The sequence below is a fragment of the Pristiophorus japonicus genome, chromosome 7 (genome assembly GCF_044704955.1).
Source record: "Pristiophorus japonicus isolate sPriJap1 chromosome 7, sPriJap1.hap1, whole genome shotgun sequence".
Taxonomy (NCBI): Eukaryota; Metazoa; Chordata; class Chondrichthyes; family Pristiophoridae; genus Pristiophorus; species Pristiophorus japonicus.
Genome location: NC_091983.1, coordinates 157,930,917 through 157,947,237, shown reverse-complemented (window position 1 = coordinate 157,947,237; position 16,321 = coordinate 157,930,917). Strand labels below are relative to the sequence as shown.

General features: G+C 44.7%; 1 protein-coding gene across 1 annotated transcript in view; it reads left to right on the top strand.

The window, feature by feature from the left end:
• The window catches only part of LOC139266646 (fibrocystin-like), a 630,313-nt gene that overhangs the window by 197,374 nt on the left and 416,618 nt on the right, over window positions 1–16,321 (top strand). Inside the window, 1 exon segment of the mRNA XM_070884234.1 lies at window positions 237–393. Within this exon segment, the coding sequence (XP_070740335.1) occupies window positions 237–393 (157 nt within the window).

Here is a 16,321-nt window from a genome sequence, read left to right as displayed (position 1 = left end):
GATATAATTATAAAGTACAATTTCAGAAATTAGTGAGAGTAGTTTATTCTCTGAATAAAGTAATACATTGTGCCCCTGTACTTTGATGTAGAAATTACTAAATTACCTTTGCCAAGGGTCAAAGGCTATGGGAAAATTGAGCCTTTGGTTCATTTGTAATTACCTACTTGTAAGCAGGCAATGGTAGGATGGAGTAAACTGCACACACTAATTTCCGACTTTTTGTTCCTTTTTAGAGTAATTTCTCTGTTCGCTTTTGCGGGCACTGGTCTCAGAATTCCAGCTGGCTTATGGGATATCCACCACAAGATGGAGACAATGTTACAGTGGGGAATGGCCAGACGCTGCTACTAGATACCAACACCAGTGTGCTTTACTTCCTGCATGTCAAAGGTCAGGTTGTTTCCATAAGATTAATACGCTGTTTATGTCAACCTCTGAACTTGTATTGAGCCCACAGTGGATGGGCTCACAGTATTGAGAGCTACACCATGAACAGCCTGACTTCATTTATTATTTAAAAAGGATTAAACATTTTATTTTTTATTTTTTTTGTTTCATAGAGATTACAGACAACAGTCTAGTTCCAAATATGTTTTTAAAAGAAATGACCTTTTGTGGTTTTCATTATTATAATGGCATCAGTGATTCCCTTCAGCGCTGTAGAGAATGGATGAACCTAAAGCTTGGATCTAACAATCATTAGGTGTTTAACTAGTCCTTGCCAAAGCTTTGTTTCAAAATGAAAATACACTTTTTGACAAAGTACTTTTGCTGCATGGCATTGCCTTAACACTTCTGTTTGGATATATTTTAAAGGGGCTTTCATGAGCTTCACACAAAATAGGTCTCACCTTAACAAGTCCCTATGTCCATAAAATGCCTGTGTACCTAGTCAGCACATGCTGCAGAACTACTTGTGTTCCTCTTTCTAGCCACCTGGTGTCAGCTGTGGCTCAGTGGTAGCACTCTTGCATCCGAATCAGAAGGTGGTGAGTTCAAGTCTCATGAAAGAGACTTGATTACAAAATCTCAGATGATATTCCAGTGCAGTGCTGTACTGTCAGAGGTGCTGTCTTTCAGATGAAATGTTAAACCAAGGCCCTGTGGGCCCTCTGTGTGATTCTCAACATATCTGATCAATATGGAACCGCATCCAACAAAGTCAATGAAATGCTGAGCTACACAGTTAAAATAGAAGGATATATGTCAAACAAAATGTGACCAAGCTGTATAGTGTTCTGGTCAGACCACACATTTGCATGGTGCATCCAGAGAATAAAGCAGTAGAATTAGTGCAGAGATGAGCCACGAGTCTGATCCATAATGTCAAAGGTCGAGCTATGAAGAAAGACTGTAGAAAATTGGACTTATCATTGTAGAAAGGAAGCATCTAAGAGGAGATCTTCCAGAGGTAAGTAGGGTAGTTCATCGAATGGAGACACAGGTTCAAACCAGAAAGGTAAATTTAAGATTGATATTAAGGAATTCTTCTTCACACAAAGAGTGATCAATACATGGAACAGACTCCCAGGAAGAGTAGTGGAGTTGAAAACACTGAAATAGTTTAAGAAATAAGAGTTGGGCATTTAGGACCTCTGGGTGGGTGAAGCAAACTAGGTTAAAATGGCTTTCCTGATCTGTAATTGCCTTGTGATCTCATGATTATGGTTGGCTTTAAGGAACAAATCTATCTATAATTTTGCACATATAAGCATTATAAAGATGGCTGTAGCAGGAAATAAAAGTGTCACATTGCAGCAGTGATGGATAGTCTTTTGAAGTTGGGGTTAAGGCACATTGCTGAATAGAGTGGAGAGAGCTTTACTCTTCACCTTGCTATGGAGTGTCTAAACCACAGCCCATAGACCATGAGTCCTGTCAATTTGGCCAACAAAGCCCAGATAACACCATTTCTATTTGTGCTTAAAGTGCTTACTCTCTCGTTTGTCCAGTTTGAATGTTGTGGATCTGGACCTGTGGAAAAGGCAGATCTTAGCATTATTTCCTCATTGAAGTAAAAATCCTAAATAAGAACACCAGGATATGTCAGCATCCATAGCTTGAGATATATTCAAATGAATGGGAACTGATACATTTCTTGGACTCTTCTGGTCTTCTTACTCTAGCTTATCTCAGATCACTCTCATGGGGAATTCCAGCCCAATACCTTTGAGAATGTCTATCTTAACCTTGAGAGCAAGCTAAGCGATATGGGCCAAAGGCAGGTATATGGAGTTAGATCACAGATCAACCATGATCTCATTGAATGGTGCAACAGGCTCGAGGGACTGAATGGCCTACTCCTGTTCCTATGTTCCTATAAGCCTTCAGCAATGTGCCTGAGAGAATGAATAGCAAATACTCTCCGATAATAATTTTTTAAGCTACTGGAATTTATTCTATGCTTCCATATGTCCTCTGTGCAGTCTTCAAAAGCGGGCGAACATCATATTGGACTTTTTTTTGAGCTGAACAAATGCTGTCATTATTGCTGTAATCCTATTCAACAGACGATGTGAAAAATTAGTCACATTAAATTGACGTGGAGCAAAGGAATTCATTTGTGACTCATATCATTGCGGATTATAGCCTTTGGTTTTGCCTTTAATCAGTGCACCACCAAACATGCATGGTTACTGATCCAGAGGTCCACACACACAGGTGTGATGGTCTCTATATTTACGGACCTCTTTTATCCCTTTTGGTTTCAATTTCTGGTGCTCCGGTTGCAAGCAAATCTGCATTCTCCACTGGTCCTGCTGGCCCAAGTGTCTGACGATTGGCACAAAGTCATTTTTAAGATTTCAAAAATACTGAAATTATTTTTTTGTCCCATTCTCAACACATACCCAAGGCTACGAGTCTTCTAGTGGTCTGCATTCCTTTTCCAGCAGCTTTCCCATTTCAGGCAACCCCTGCTCCATCCCCATCATGGGGCAGCTCAATATCTAACAGAAGAAAAAAAATAACTGTTTAAGGTAAATAGCATGAAAGTAGAGAGGAAAAATAAAAGCTCCAGTAGGCAGAAAGTGCCAGCAAATAGAATTAAGAAAAACTCTCAGTTCAGAAAACATAAAAATTACGTAATAATGAAGCCAGACAAGAAAAGAACTGTGGACAAAAAAAGGAGAGGAGAAAAAAACTCGGGTAGAAAAAATTCAAAAGTGGCAGCAAGCTCTAGGACACTTTCTTGGCACCATCTCAGTATTACTGAATCATAGGATTTCCCTTTCATGCTGTTAAATACAACACCCATTGCAATGCTGCAAACTCAAGGTACCCTTCAATGTTGTTAAACTTCACAACCTGCTCTCCCATGCTGCCAAGTCTCAGGACACCACCCCCCTCCCCCACCACGCTACCAAATCCAGAACCTGCCTCCACAGTCCCCCCGAGGGTCCCCCCCCGATTGACCCTCCTCAAGGGTCCCCCCCCAGAACCCCCCCAAAGGCCTCTCCCTCCCCCCGAGAATCTCCCCCCTCCAGAGTCCCCCACCAGAGACATCCCCTCCCCCAGACACCCCACCAGAAACCTCCCTCTCCGACCCCCACCACGAAGGAAGACACAAATAACCTTCTGGAAATACTAGGGGACTGAAGGTCTAGTGAGAAGGAGGAACTGAAGGAAATCCTTATTAGGCGGGAAATTGTGTTAGGGAAATTGATGGGATTCAGGGCCGATAAAACCCAAGTGCCTGATAGTCTGCATCCCAGAGTACTTAAGGAAGTGGCCCTAGAAATAGTGGATGCATTGGTGGTCATTTTCCAACAGTCTATTGACTCTGGATCAGTTCCTATGGACTGGAGGGTAGCTAATGTAACACCACTTTTTAAAAAAGGAGGGAGAGAGAAAACGGGGAATTATAGACCGGTTAGCCTGACATCAGTAGTGGGGAAAATGTTGGAATCAATTACTAAAGATGAAATAGCAGCGCATTTGGAAAGCAATGACAGGATCGGTCCAAGTCAGCATGGATTTATGAAAGGGAAATCATGCTTGACAAATCTTCTGGAATTTTTTGAGGATGTAACCAGTAGAGTGGACAAGGGAGAACCAGTGGATGTGGTGCATTTGGACTTTCAAAAGGCTTTTGACAAGGTCCCACACAAGAGATTGGTGTGCAAAATTAAAGCACATGGTATTGGGGGTAATGTACTGAAGTGGATAGAGAACTGGTTGGCAGACAGGAAGCAGAGAGTCTGGATAAACGGGTCCTTTTCAGAATGGCAGGCAGTGACTAGTGGGGTGCCGCAGGGCTCAGTGCTGGGACCCCGGCTATTTACAATATACATTAATGATTTAGATGAAGGAATTGAGTGTAATATCTCCAAGTTTGCAGATGACACTAAGCTGGATGGCGGTGTGAGCTGTGAGGAGGACAGTAAGCAGCTGCAGGGTGACTTGGATAGGTTAGGTGAGTGGGCAAATGCATGGCAGATGCAGTATAATGTGATAAATGTGAGATTATCCACTTTGGGGGCAAAAACTCGAAGGCAGAATATTATCTGAATGGCGGCAGATTAGGAAAAGGGGAGGTGCAACGAGACCTGGGTGTCATGGTACATCAGTCATTGAAATTTGGCATGTAGGTACAGCAGGAAGTGAAGAAGGCAAATGGTATGTTGGCCTTCATAGCTAGGGAATTTGAGTATAGGAGCAGGGAGTCTTACTGCAGTTGTACGGGGCCTTGGTGAGGCCTCACCTGGAATGTTGTGTTCAGTTTTGGTGTTCTAATCTGAGGAAGGACGTTCTTGCTGTTGAGGGAGTGCAGCGAAGGTTCACCAGACTGATTCCCGGGATGGCCAGACTGACGTATGAGGAGAGACTGGATCAACTGTCCCTTTATACATTGGAGTTTAGAAGGATGAGAGAGGATCTCATAGAAACATATAAAATTCTGATGGGACTGGACAGATTAGATGCAGGAAGAATGTTCCTGATGTTGGGGAAGTCCAGAACCAGAGGACACAGTCCTAAGAGTAAGGGGTAAGCCATTTAGGACTGAGATGAGGAGAAACTTCTTCACTCAGAGAGTTGTTAACCTATGGAATTCCCAACCATAGAGAGTCGTTGATGCCAGTTCATTGGCTATATTCAAGAGGGAGTTAGATATGGCCCTTATGGCGAAAGGGATCAAGGGGTATGGAGAGAAAACAGGAAAGGAGTACTGAGGTGAATGTTCAGCCATGATCTTATTGAATTGTGGTGCAGGCTCGAAGGGCCGAATGACCTACTCCTGCACCTATTTTCTATGTTTCTATGTTTCTATGATCCCTGGTATATCTTGCCTGGCATCTTGCCTGATATCCTTAGCTTTAAAATATAAGAGCTAAAAATTCAGATAAAATCGGTGAAGGAACTTATAATAATAATAATCAAAGCCAAAGAAAAACAGACTAAAGCAGGGAGTTGTTCCCCAAGACACCTGTAAAAATCCTTTCATGCTGTGTTTTCAAACATAATTTGACTTATTGACCATGATTACAAAACAGCACGACCTCGAACTCCCATTTTATATATTTAAATTTCTAGGATAGACGCACCATACCAGTTTAAATATATAGGGCCCAAGTTTCGAGCCGCGCCTAGAACGGCGCAGTCCCGACCTGGACGCCCGTTTTTCGCGTCACAAAGTGCGCCTAAAAAAAACTTCCAGATTCTCCAGCTCCCTGCAGGTTGTTTGCAGCTTGGCGCAGCGCAGCACAAGCTGTAGGGGACGGAGCCAGGTCCCTGCGCTGAAAACAGTGCCGGGACCTCTGCACTTGCGCGCTACAGTGGGTGCACATGTGCAGTAGCTCCAGGCGCCCGAAACTGTGTGGGAGGGGCTGAAGCACGCAGCCCCTAGCCCTGGCCGAATGGTCTCACTGGGACTGCATGAATAAGGCTTCTCCCACGGCCAGCTCCTGCTTCCTCCCGACCCGACTCCCGCTTCCCGCCTCCGGACCGGACCCAACACCGACCCGACTCCCGCTTCCCCCCCACCTCCCCCCCTGCCCCTGGACCGGACCAGACCCCGACCCCGACCCTGACCCCGACCCCGACACTGACTCCCGCTTCCCCCCCCGCCCCCGGATCCGACCCGAACCGACCCCCCGGACTAGACCCGACCCGACTCCTGCTTCGCCCCCCCCCCCCCGACTGGACCCGACCTGACCTCCCTCCCCCCGACCTGACCTCCCTCTCCCTCCCTCCCCCCGATCCGAACTGAACCGACCTCCCTCCCACCACCCCCCCGACCCCGACCCACACTCCCCCCGACCCGACCCAACGCCACCTACCTGTAAATCTGGTGCTGGGGACGGGCCCTGCCCGAAGTCTCGGGCCCGGCCCGTTCAGCCTCCCTCCCCTTTCTCCTTTCACCCCCCCACCCATCTCCTTTCCCCCCCCATCTCCTTTCCCCCCTCTTTTTCTTCCCCCTTTTCCTCCTCCTCCCCCCTTCCCCTACTCCCCCCCCTCCCCCATCCCTCCCCCTTCTCTCCCTCTACCCCCCTCCTCCCCTCCCCTCGCTGTCAGAAACACAGACACTGACAGACAGAGAATGAGAGACACATACAGACAGACAGAGAGATAGAGACACTGACAGAGACACACTGGGGGGGGGGGGGGGATCCCAGCATGCTGTTGGAGGGCTCCCGGTGCTGCAGTCGGTAAGTAGAAAATGTTTTATTTATTGATTTAAAAAAAAATATTTCTTAATTATTTATTTATTGGTTGATTTATTGATGTTTTTATCATTTATTATTGATGATGGCTCTTTATTTGTAAAACTGAAGTGTTTAATGTTTGTAAACTTCCCTTTAAACCCCCCTCCCCCCTCCCATTCCCTATGCCTGATTTGTAACCTACGCCTGATTTTCTAAAGTGTAGACAAGGTTTTTTCGAGCGTACAAAAATCTTCACTTACTCCATTCTAAGTCAGTTTGGAGTAAGTTTTCACTGACAAAACTTTGAAAACAGGCGTAAGTGGCCGGACACGCCTCTTTTTGAAAAAAAAATTCTGTTCCAAAGTGAAACTGTTCTAACTGACTAGAACTGGAGCAAACTAAATGGCGAGAATTCCGATTTCTAAGATACTCCGTTCTACACCAGTTGCTCCTAAAAAGGAGAAACTTGGGGCCATAAAGTGCAATTTGGAGAATGTGTCCACCTAGGGTCACACATCCTGTGTCACATTTTGATTTCACACATCTTGACTTATGACAATCTTGGGGCATTCCTTTTACTGAATCATGACTGTAGCTATGACAACTCAGAAGAACAAAGCCTGGACCAATCATATCACACAAAATGCTTTACAAATTCGTTTCGACTTCCATTTTTGTCCTTCAGCTCATCGATTAGACAGAGGTGAATGTAAGAACATAAGAAATAGGAACATGACTGGGCGATATGGTCCCTCGAACCTGCACCGCCATTCAATAAGGTCATGGCTGAACTTCGACATCAACTCCATTTTCCCGTTCTATCCCCATATCCCTTGATTGCCTTAGTGCCTGCTCTCAATCTTGAATATACTCATCGACTGAGGATCCACAGCCCTCTCGGGTAGAGAATTCCAAAGATTCACAACCATCTGAGTGAAGAGATTTCTCCTCATCTCAGTCCTAAATGGCCGATCCCTTATCCTGAGACAATGCCCCTTAATTCTAGAGTCTCCAGCCAGGGGAAACCGCCTCTCAGCATTTACATACTACTAACTACTAACATATATACTACTAACATATAACATAACAAATATGTAAAAACATGAATAATTTCCGACAAATATTTCACCTTGCCCATTAAATTGCCCTATTTCTCTGCTAAATGTCTCTAGCAACTTTTACCCCAAGACTTAATTTCTATTGGACATCTGGGACATCAGTTTCTCCATCATTGCCACTGTCTTCTCTTCCTCTAACTGCAGTCTCTACCCTCAAAGTTTCAACATCTCAGCACTGTTTAACAAATGATCTTCCTGTCTCCAGGATTCTCCTCCTCCTGGCAGTTGCCCCACTCTTTCTCTTGGCTGACCCCTGCCCGACTCCTTCTCTCTCTGATGTCCTACTTGACTCTTTCCAGATCTCGCTTTTTCTTCTCCCTCATTGGCTGCTCATCTACTCTTCTCCCTGAGAACAGTACTTGGGACTCGTTTCTACTCCACCCCACCTTATCTGGCACTGGCTGCCTGCCGACTCCTTAACTGCAGATCATGCCAGCCTATTTCAGTTCCCTACCCACTGACTGCCTGTCCACTGCCCATCCAACCCCTTCCCTGCTGCCCTGCGCTAACTACCCACCTGAATCTATGCCCACCAACCTTCCTCCACACTTCAAGCCAGCTCTAATACACGGGCTCATAAACCAACCTCAAATGATCTGAAATAACAGCTGGTCAAAAGAGAACTCAGTAGGGACTAAATGGAGATAAGTGAATAGCGTACACCAGACAAAAAGATTGTAATGCATGTAGGGAGCAGAAATAATCAAAAGCAATTTTTTTCACCAAGTATGTGATAAAAAAGAAATCAATTACACAAAACATGATGAGAATACCAAACTAATCCAAAACCATTACAAAACAGATGAAATAGGGGCAATACAGAAAAATCCAATAAGGTGCAACATAGACTCAAATGAAAAACAAATTTACATGCCCAATAAGAACGAACCAATGAGAAGTAACACAAAACTTTTGCAGAGATAGGATACAAAACAAAACGTTAAATCAGCCGCCTTTATTGAAGTAAAAAATGGCTAGCAAAACAAACCACAGTGATTACGACATTCAGACACCATAAACTTACACTTACATCTAAATTATAAAGCAAATTAATTATATTTTCATTTTTATATGTACGTCTTTATACATATAATCTATTTTTACCATAATTTATTTATTTTTATTCTACATTCCATTTATTCGCATCAGAATCTGAAGTATACATCCATTATAATATATCAATGTCAATGGATGGAAAATCACAGGCATTACTCCACCAATTTTCTGATAACCCTCCCACTCATTATCTGCTACATTACGTAATCCTATCCTTATAAACTGTATCTGTTATATCATCATCCTACTTCAATTAACCATATCCATTATCTTATCTAAATCATACCCATTTAAATTTACATATCCTCTCCGACTACTCCTGAGCAATGCCACAGGAGATCAAACTTGTGTGTTACTAGAATAAATTTGATTAGATTCATAGTAAATTGATTTGAACTCCTGTTTCAGAATATGGTAGGGCTGAACAAGCTATGCAACATTTTCCTCCGTCCCTCTCGCCCCTGCAGCTAGTTTCATTGGAATACTGAGATTCTGTACAGAGTGAACCCTGTTATGAAATGTAAGCATGGTATGTGCAGCACCCATGTAATACACATCAACAGTTCATTTCAGTGAGTGGGATAATAACACTCGCCAATTGTGTCTTATCTAAATCACTTTAAAATGTCATGAATTATTCCAAGGAGGTGTTGTGCACGGCCACGATGCTCATTAGATATTAATAGCTTAAGGACTTGAGTAATTATTCTTGGTGAATAATTATCATTTCCATGCCTTTGATTATAGAGAATCCTACTGTTAATGTTAAAGATCACAAAGCCTACTTTTATAAAAGATGGTTGGTTCTTATCCATCTTGAGTAAGATACTACAGATTTCTGGTCATTGTAGCAAAATGGTCATCATTATCGCCCTTGAGTGGATACAGAGGTGACCCAATAAGATGAATCCAAGTATCAAGAATCTAAGTTTTGAGCAAATTTTAAGGAAGATGGGTTTTGGTTTTTTTGAAAAAGGGAAGACTTGAAGCTAATTCATTCGAAATTCTGAAGAGTATATAGGGGATTGACAAAGCCAATCCTTACATTATTCACTGCGATGAAGGATTCAAATACCAGAGGACACAAATTAAAAATTATAGTAAAAAGGCAAGTAATACAGAACTTTTTCACCCAAAGGGCAATAAATCTGTGGAATAAGTTATTGGAGAAGATCACTGAAGCAAACAGTTTAAGAAGTTTTAGGAGATGACTACACGTGTTGCTGTGAAAAAAGGAGTGAGGGATATTGTTGAGAAAGTGGGTAAGTTAGTTGACAAGGGACGTGTTTGCTGAGCCTAATAGCATTTCATTTTCATAAACTTCTTATAAGTCTTAAACATTCCCTCTTGGGAAATAACATTTATTGTGAATTCTCTCCCCTTCTATTCTTTTGAAAAATGATTACCTCTTTCTCCTACTTGTCAGAAAAATAAATATATATGTCGCTGAATGGAAACTTCGCAGGTTGGGTCCCACAACTAGATGACAAATAGTTCTAACAGTGAATGGTTTTTATTGTAGAAGCATGAATTGATAGCCTTCCTTTGATACCACTACAAGAGCTGGTTGGTCTCCATTTAAACTGTTTTTTGCACTGGATGGGGTAAATTTTGACTTTGTTTGATAGCGTAAAACGGGTGATAGCGAATCTGCACCCCGTTTTACTTCTCTTTCATTGACGTCAACATAAATAAAAATCGATAAAGATATGGGGCCCAAAATTGGTGGACTTACCATCCACTGCCGCCAAGTTTTCTCGGCGGTCACCCTGGTTTCTGGGCGGCCTCCCCTCCGAGCGAGTTTGATGGAGTCCTTCTGCCGGCGGGCAGGGAAGACCGCTGCGTACTGTCCGCTGACATCTGCCGGCGTGAAACGCCCACAGGAGTCCTCCCACCTGCCGAGCTGCCAGTTTGGTCTGGGCAGTCCTCCACTCCAGCAGGGGAAAGAGCAGCCACATGGAGGCAGGTCTTACCTGAACGGTAAGTATGAACACCTGCAAAAAAAGGTTAGTTCACTTCTTTTCTTAATTTTTTTTGCAGGGATTCAGGTGGATGGGGTTCCCTTGAAGGATTTGTAGTGGGTTTTTTAATGTTTTTATTTCATCAGTTCCCCCCTCCCTGGGTTCGACTCAATCCTCGGCGGTACTTTGCCGAGGATTGCATTTGCCACCAAAAATGGGACCTACCGCCCAGAGACTACCGGGCGGTCTTTCCTAGATTTTTCTATGAAACTTCTGCCAAAGTACCGTCAGGATCTGAGTGGTCCTTTGGACAGTACATGGGCGGAACTTGGTTTTCACCAGTTTCGGGCCCATAAAACTGCCTGCCGACCCATGTTACACTATCTTGCAAAGTCAAAATATGACCTGATGTTTTATTTATTGTTCTTTGCATGACCTTAAGGCAGAAACGTTAGAGTGGGGTCCGATTTTAGGAAAAAGAATTAAACTTAAAAAACTTTACTGTGATTGTACCATGATGATTGCCACAGCAGGCTTCAGCAGTAGATTTGCCAGACTGTGATCTTTTGCAATGAATCTTCCCATTTTTTAAATCTATTTGTTGTTCCACTTTTATTCCGTTTCCCTTCTGAAGTCAATGGCTTATGTTGGCAGATGATTCCAATTATACTATCAGTGCGATTGGTATTTTTCCTAAGAGCTGTTCATTCTCTGTAGCGAGGCATGAGTGTAGACAAGGAGTGTGGACAGGCTATTCGACTGTTGGGAGCATTGCAGCAGAACCTGATCTTGTCCTCATCTGACAAATGCATTGGTCAGGGAACTGTGGCTGATTCTCTTCTTCTGAACCCATGCAAACTGAGGCCAATTACAATACTGCTACTGCTGCTCTGACTGAGGCTAACTAACTTATCACAGGTGATCAAACCTGTTGTGTATGGAGAAGGAGTCAGATCGAACACTATGAGCTTAAAGTAAAGTGTGACGTTAGTCTTTTATTGCAGGTCTCCAGAGTGCCTCTCCAACGTGTGAAGCCTCCTTAAATACCTGTGCTCCCAAGGGATTATGGGATCCCTTGGGACACCAGGAGATGAGCCATCTGGTGGCTGTACAGAGTACATACATATATAACAATACTCCCCCGCAAAGTCAATAGTGTAACTATTTACAATGTGAGTCAATCTGGGGCCCTTGCCCTGGTTGATCATCTCGGTGTGAAAGCTGGTGTTGTTAAATCATTTGTTGGGCCCTCGCCGGGCTGCTGTGCAGCTGGCCTTGTTGGGCTGCCTGATGTGTTGGGCCCTGCAGGGCTGCTGTGGATGATGGGTTCTGCTTCGGGGTCAACCGTGGGGTCCAAGGTGGGTTGCTCAGGATAGTCCGTGAATCTGATTTGGTCCAAGCGTTTCCGGTGAATGAGTCCATTTGAAAGTTTGACCCGAAACACCCTGCTCCCCTCTTTGGCCACGACAGTGCCAGGAAGCCACTTGGGACCTTGTCCATAATTTAATACAAATACAGGATCATTGATTTCAATCACGCGTGACACATTTGCGCTATCATGGTATACACTTTGTTGAAGTCACCTGCTCTCTACCTGTTCATGTAGATCAAGGTGAACTAACAAGAGCCTTGTCTTTTCATGAGCAGTTCAGCAGGTGGGATCCCAGTGATTGAGTGGGGTCTCCTGCGGTAGCTAAGCAGGACTCGGGATAGGCGAGTCTGCAGTGAGCCTTCAGTTACCTTCTTCAAGCCTTGCTTGATGGCTTGCACTGCTCTCTCTGCCTGACTATTGGACGCTGGTTTAAATGGGGCAGATGTGACATGTTTGATCCCATTACGGGTCATGAATTCTTTGATCTCAGCACTGGTAAAACATGGCCCGTTGTCGCTCACCAGGACATCGGGTAAGCCGTGAGTGGCAAACATGGCCCGCAGACTTTCAGTAGTGGCAGCGGACGTGCTAGCCGACATTATCTCACATTGAATCCACATCTACAACCACAAGGAACATTTTACCCAAGAACGGGCCTGCATAGTCGACAGATACTGTGGAGGTCATTGGTGAAGGTGTCTCTGCCCTTCTTGGGGACCACTACTCAATTGCCCCACAGAAGGCAGTCTGCCTGTATAGACATTTCATCTTTGCGCCACTGGAACGGCTTTATCTCTTCCTGCATTTCCAATGGGACACTGGACCAGCTCCCGTGAAGCACACAGCTTTTGACTAGAGATAATAAGGGGTCCTGGCTTGTCCAGGTTTTGATCTGCCGGGCAGTGACGGGTGATTGCTCACTCTCAAATGCTTCCATATCCATGGCTGGATCTGCAGGCTGCACCATTTCCACCCCCGTGGTGGGCAATGACAGCCTACTGAGAGCAAATCGGCACAGTTTTCTGTGCCTGGCCTGTGGCGGATGGTGTAGTTAAATGCGGACAACATGAGCGCCCAACTCTGGATGCGGGCCGATGCGTTGGTATTTATCCCTTTACTCTCGGAAAACAGGGATATAAGTGGCTTATGGTCAGTTTCCAATTTGAATTTTAGCCCAAACAGGTATTAATACATTTTCTTTACCCTATAAACACATACTAATGCTTCTTTTTCAATCATTCTGTACGCTCTCTCAGCCTTAGACAGACTCCTGGATGCATAAGCAACCAGTTGCAGTTTCACGAAATCATTAGCTTGTTGCAATACACACGATGGCATATGATGATGCATCACATGCTAGTACCAAACGCTTACATGGATCATACAACACAAGCAATTTGTTTGAGAATAACAATTTTCTTGCTTTTACAAAGGCATTTTCTTGGCTTTTGCCCCGAACCCATTCGCCCCCTTTTTATAGTAAGACGTGTAGTGGTTCTAACAGGGTGCTGAGACCTGGTAAGAAGTTACCAAAGTAGTTCAAGAGTCCCAGCTCCGTCAGATTCTGTGGCCTCGGTGCGTTCTCGATTGCCTCCGTCTTCACGTTGGTGGGCTTGATGTCATCCGCCGCAATCCTCTTTCCCAGGAACTCCACTTCAGGCACCAGGAAAACGCACTTCGAGCTTTTTAACCTGAGCCTCACGCGGTTGAGTCGACTAAGAACTTCCTCCAGATTCTGCAGGTGCTCGACTATGTTCCGACCTGTGACCAAGATATCATCCTGGAAGACCACAGTGTGTGGGACCGACTTCAGTAAGGTTTCCATGTTTCTCTGGAATATCGCCGCCGCTGATCAGATTCCAAATGGGCATCTGTTATAAACAAAAAGACCTTTATGCGTGTTGATGCAGGTGAGGGCCTTCGATGATTCCTCCAGTTCCTGCATCATGTAGGCTAAAGTCAGATCCAGCTTTGTGAACGTCTTTCCTCCCACCAGCGTTGCAAAGAGGTCATTGGCCTTTGGTTGTGGGTATTGGTCCTGCAGAGAGAAACGATTGATAGTTACTTTGTAATCGCCACAGATTCTGACAGTGCAGTCTCCCTTGAGGACTGGGACAATAGGACTAGCCCACTCGCTGAACTCGATCGGTGAAATGATGCCCTCTCTTTGTCGCCGGTCTAGCTCAATCTCTACCCTTTCTCTCATCATGTATGGTACTGCTCTCACCTTGTGATGGATGGGTCGCGTCCCCAGAATTAGGTGGATCTGCACTTTTGCTCCTTGGAATTTTCCGATACCTGGTTCGAACAGCGAAGGAAATTTGTTTAAGACCTGGGCACACGAAGTGTCGTCAGCAGGTGATAGCGCTCGGACGTCATCCCAGTTCCAGCGTATCTTTCCCAACCAGCTCCTACCGAGCAGCGTGGGACCATCGCCCGGTACCACCCAGTGTGGTAGCTTGTGCACCACTCCATCGTAGGAGATCTTTACGGTAGCACTGCCGATTACAGGAATCAGTTCTTTTGTGTAAGTTCTTAGTTTTGAGCGAACTGGCCTTGAGGCCTTGTTGCACCACAACCTTTTGAAAGTCTTTTTGCCCATGATGGAGTGGCTCGTGCCCGTGTCCAGCTCCATTGACACCGGGAGTCCATTTAGTTCAATATTCAGCATTATCGGGGAACAATTCGTGGTGAATGTGTGCACCCCATGTACCTCTGCCTCCTCTATCGGAGGCTCTGGTTTGCCGTGATCCTCCGTGGATCTGTCCTCCTCTGCAACATGGTGGTTTGCAGGTTTAACAGGCTTTGCAGCTCGCCTGTCCCATTATTCCACAGCCCTTGCAAACGTACTCTTTGAATCGGCATGAATGGAAACGATGATCACCCCCGCAGTGTCAATAAGGTGTTAATGGCCTTGCATTCATCACCCTTGATGGTGGACTCTGAGTCACCTGCAGACGTGCAGCTGCAGGTATGTGTGACCTGCCCTGTACGTTACGATTCGAAAACAATATCACTTTGTTCACATTACTTGTAGCAGCAATTGTGTGCTGAGAGATTTGCTTCGTATTGTCAGTGGTGGCAATGAACGCCTGGGCTATCGCTATGGCCTTACTCAAGGTTGGGGTCTCTACAATCAAAAGTTTGCTAAGTATGGTTTAGTGGCCAATGCCAAGTACGAAAAAGTCTCTGAGCATGTGCTCCAAATGTCCTTCAAATTCGCAATGTCTTGCAAGGTGTCTCAGCTAAGCGACATAACTCACTACTTCCTGACCTTCAGACCTTTTGTAGGTGTAGAACTGGTACCTCGCCATCAGTACGCTTTCCTTCGGGTTTAAATGCTCAGTGTGCCCGAATCATCGTATGATTTCTCCGTGGGTTTCGTTGGAATGAGCAGATTCTTCATGAGGCCATACGTTGGTGCCCCACAGATGGTTCTCGTCCCCTTCCAGCTTGTTGGCCACAAAGTATTGGTCGAGTCTCTCCACAAAAGTTTCCTAATCATCTCCCTCCGAAAATTTCTCCAGGATGCCCACTGTTCTCTGCATCTTTGGGTTCGCTATCTGTATCTCATCGCCAGTTGTTGTGTGTGGAGAAAGAGTCAGACTGAACACTGTGAGCTCAAAGTAAAGTGTGACCTTAGTCTTTTATTGCAGGTCTCCAGAGTGCCTCTCCAACGTGTGAAGCCTCCTTAAATACCTGTGCTCCCAAGGGATTATGAGATCTCTTGGGACTCCAGGGGATGAGCCCTCTGGTGGCTGTAAAGAGTAACTACAAGTCCACATATGTAACAAAACCCAAGTGATGTTTATTGTTTAATGTCATACTCGGCAATGCATTTACCCACAAAGCCAGCTTTACTGCAGGACATTTACTGTGGTGCATTCGTTGGCCCATGTTGATACACAAAGTGCAGGAAATGGTTTAGCTTCTCTTTTGATTCTGCAGATTGACCTGAACAGTTAAATAGTTGAACAGAAAGATTTAGGATTTGCAAATGGGGTTCTAGAAATGTGATTGTTCTGTGGCTGTTTTTCAGACACTGAAGGTCCAATATGGTGTGTGCTCGATTTGCATCGGGGGAATATCGTGTGCTTTTTTGTTAAGTCACCACAGAGTCATCCAAGGTCTACCTGAAACTAGCGTTATGCCCATTTCCCTTGAAAA